This window comes from Acyrthosiphon pisum, chromosome A2 (genome assembly GCF_005508785.2).
Source record: "Acyrthosiphon pisum isolate AL4f chromosome A2, pea_aphid_22Mar2018_4r6ur, whole genome shotgun sequence".
NCBI lineage: Eukaryota > Metazoa > Arthropoda > Insecta > Hemiptera > Aphididae > Acyrthosiphon > Acyrthosiphon pisum.
Window position 1 is genome coordinate 71336535 of NC_042495.1, and position 2631 is coordinate 71339165.

At 30.0% G+C, this 2631-nt stretch overlaps 1 protein-coding gene across 1 annotated transcript in view; it reads right to left on the reverse strand.

Annotated features, from left to right (window-relative positions):
• Positions 1-2631, reverse strand: part of LOC100166048 (transmembrane protease serine 9-like) — a 25629-nt gene that overhangs the window by 17422 nt on the left and 5576 nt on the right. The window contains exon 5 of the mRNA XM_029490803.1: positions 1518-1723. Within this exon, the coding sequence (XP_029346663.1) occupies positions 1518-1723 (206 nt within the window). The remainder of the gene's footprint in view (positions 1-1517; positions 1724-2631) is intronic.

The following is a 2631-nucleotide window of genomic DNA, read 5'->3' on the forward strand; positions in this document are numbered from 1 at the left end:
TATGTCCACCACCTATAGATAATAAACATCTCTATCTATATTAACTAGGTATATCGGATGTATATCAGATATAGGTACGAGTAAAACTCGACAAACCAGATAATTAAGATAAAATAAATAGTATTTGATTATTACATGCAACTAAAAGTCAAGCCGTGTTCAAAGTCCAAAAAAGTAGTTATTGGTACATACGAGATTATTTATTAATTTTGTGGGGGACGAGGTGGCTGAGCGGTCTAACGCGTCGCTGGGTGGCATTTTTCTCCGGGCAAGTCACGATTAGGATTTATATTTATACTAATTGGAAGTTTGATTGTGCATCACATGGTATGTTTCCTTATACCTAATTATATGTACCGAACTTTTTCACCATGGACTTTTTATATTTCGGACTTTTCCACCGTTGACTTTTTATACCTCGGACTTTTTAACCACGGACTTTTTTACTCGGACTTTTTTTCCTAGGACTTTTTTACCTCGGACTTTTTGGTAGTATACCACATTATTCGAATATAGGCACAATTAAATTAGAGTATCGAAATATAATGTAATTGCATATTATAATATATCATTTAATATTTATATTTAACAATTTCAAATTATAATACAAGTATAGGTAAAATATAGTCTCAATAGAGTTTGTAAAAACACATATCGTTATTTTTAAATAATTAAAAATGTCACAAAAATAATAATTATTATAATACAAGTAGGTAATACAAGTATGTCAGGTTTTAAAAAATCACATTCGTAAGTATAGGTCAGGTTTTAAAAAATCATATAATTAAAAGAAACAGTTTTGACAAAAGTGTACCTACTATAATTTCATTGGAATTTTTTTTTTTAATTGCGTCTTCTGTAGTTTTTAAACGGTTTAATATTTTTTTGTTTTTTGGAATTTTTTTTATATTTTTATTAGCACTATTAATTTTGATATAAGTATTCGTCTGTATTGTGTCTTTAAGTTTATGTAAAAATGTAAAAAATGATGGGTGTGCCTTATAAAATTGTTCGTTGAAATGAGAATGGAAAGATTCTTTTGCTTATAACAAATTCCATTTTAACTGTTGTTAAATTGGTGACGAACAGAACAGATAGTGAATCGAAATATAAGAATTTAACATTTGTCAGATAATTATTGTGTGCGAATTATAAATAAACTATGATACAGTGTATGCTTTCTTCCGTTATCGACGATTAGGTATCAACAACTATCGAATATTATCGATGTATATATTGTTGTACCTATGATCTTCGCAATTATTTACAAATGTCATTGCTTTTACCTACACGTTACATTACTATATTTTATACATACCACAACGACACAACATATATGGCTTAAAAATTAAAACCAACGGTTTCTAAAATTTTTTTGGCGGAAACGGGTAACTCCCTACAATAACCCCAACACCTAGTAGCCATATAGGTAAAATTACTAATTATTAAGTACCTACCTAAATAGGTTTAGAAATATTGATTACTATGTTCATATTATATTATGGGTACTAAGATACCTGACACGAGTCCACTCCTCCTTCCCGGAGCCCGGCGCACATCATGTTGGGCGTGAATCCCGTTTTCTCGATTCCGGGAACGGCGGCGCATTCCTTTTCGGCCCACAAGGGAAGCGTGGCGTGCCTGAGGCTCAGCGACGTGCCGCTGTACTCGCTCAACTGCCCCCATCCGGCCACGACCGCGGTCAACCCACCATAGTCGTACCCTAAGTACCATAACGACGATAAACGGTTTATGTAGGTAGAGGTAATGAGAAATCAAAAAGGTATAAGAATCACAGGAAAAAAACATTACTTCACTTTTGTAAATTATTATACATTTTCTGAACTTAACTAATAAAATAATATTGTAGGAACTGCAGGTTATGATTTTAATGATAAAATTATTTAGTCGGTAATTAGTACCTATTGTTCGATTGTACTGACTACATAAAAACAGTTGATTTGAAACCGCCGAAGTCTAATGTAATGATATTATTTTAACATTAATTGTATTTTATATAATACCATTGATTTTAGAATATTGTAAAATCAATGATAATACCTACTAGCTATAGATTAAAACCTACCGGTAACCTAACCTAACCTACCACTGTAGTTATTAATTTCCTATCATGTAATATAGGTATGGTTGAATTCACTTAACGTCTAACGATATAGTTAAAATAATTAAACAATATAGCTTTAGATACTACAAAGAATAGCGGAAATAGATTTACTTATTTTATATTTTGTAGTTAATTTAACTATTTTTGCAAGACAATATAATACAGTAGACGCCGCTTATAAGACTCACTTTGGGACCAGCACAAAGTGAGTCTTATAACCGAATGAACCTTATAGGCGAAGTGGAAAAAAAAATTAATTACGTATTTATATATACATATTATTTATTTTTTACTTTACTACATATTTATTATATTATTATATTATTTATTTTTTATTTTACTACGTATTTTGCTTTGATTTTAATACATTAAAATAATTTAAACGTAAATACATATTACATATAATTTGTAATTTTAGTTTGTTTTTTATTTTCTTCTAATATAGCCACCAGATATCAGTAGACTATATAACGATAATCGTTGCGATAAATGTGAACTTTTATCTG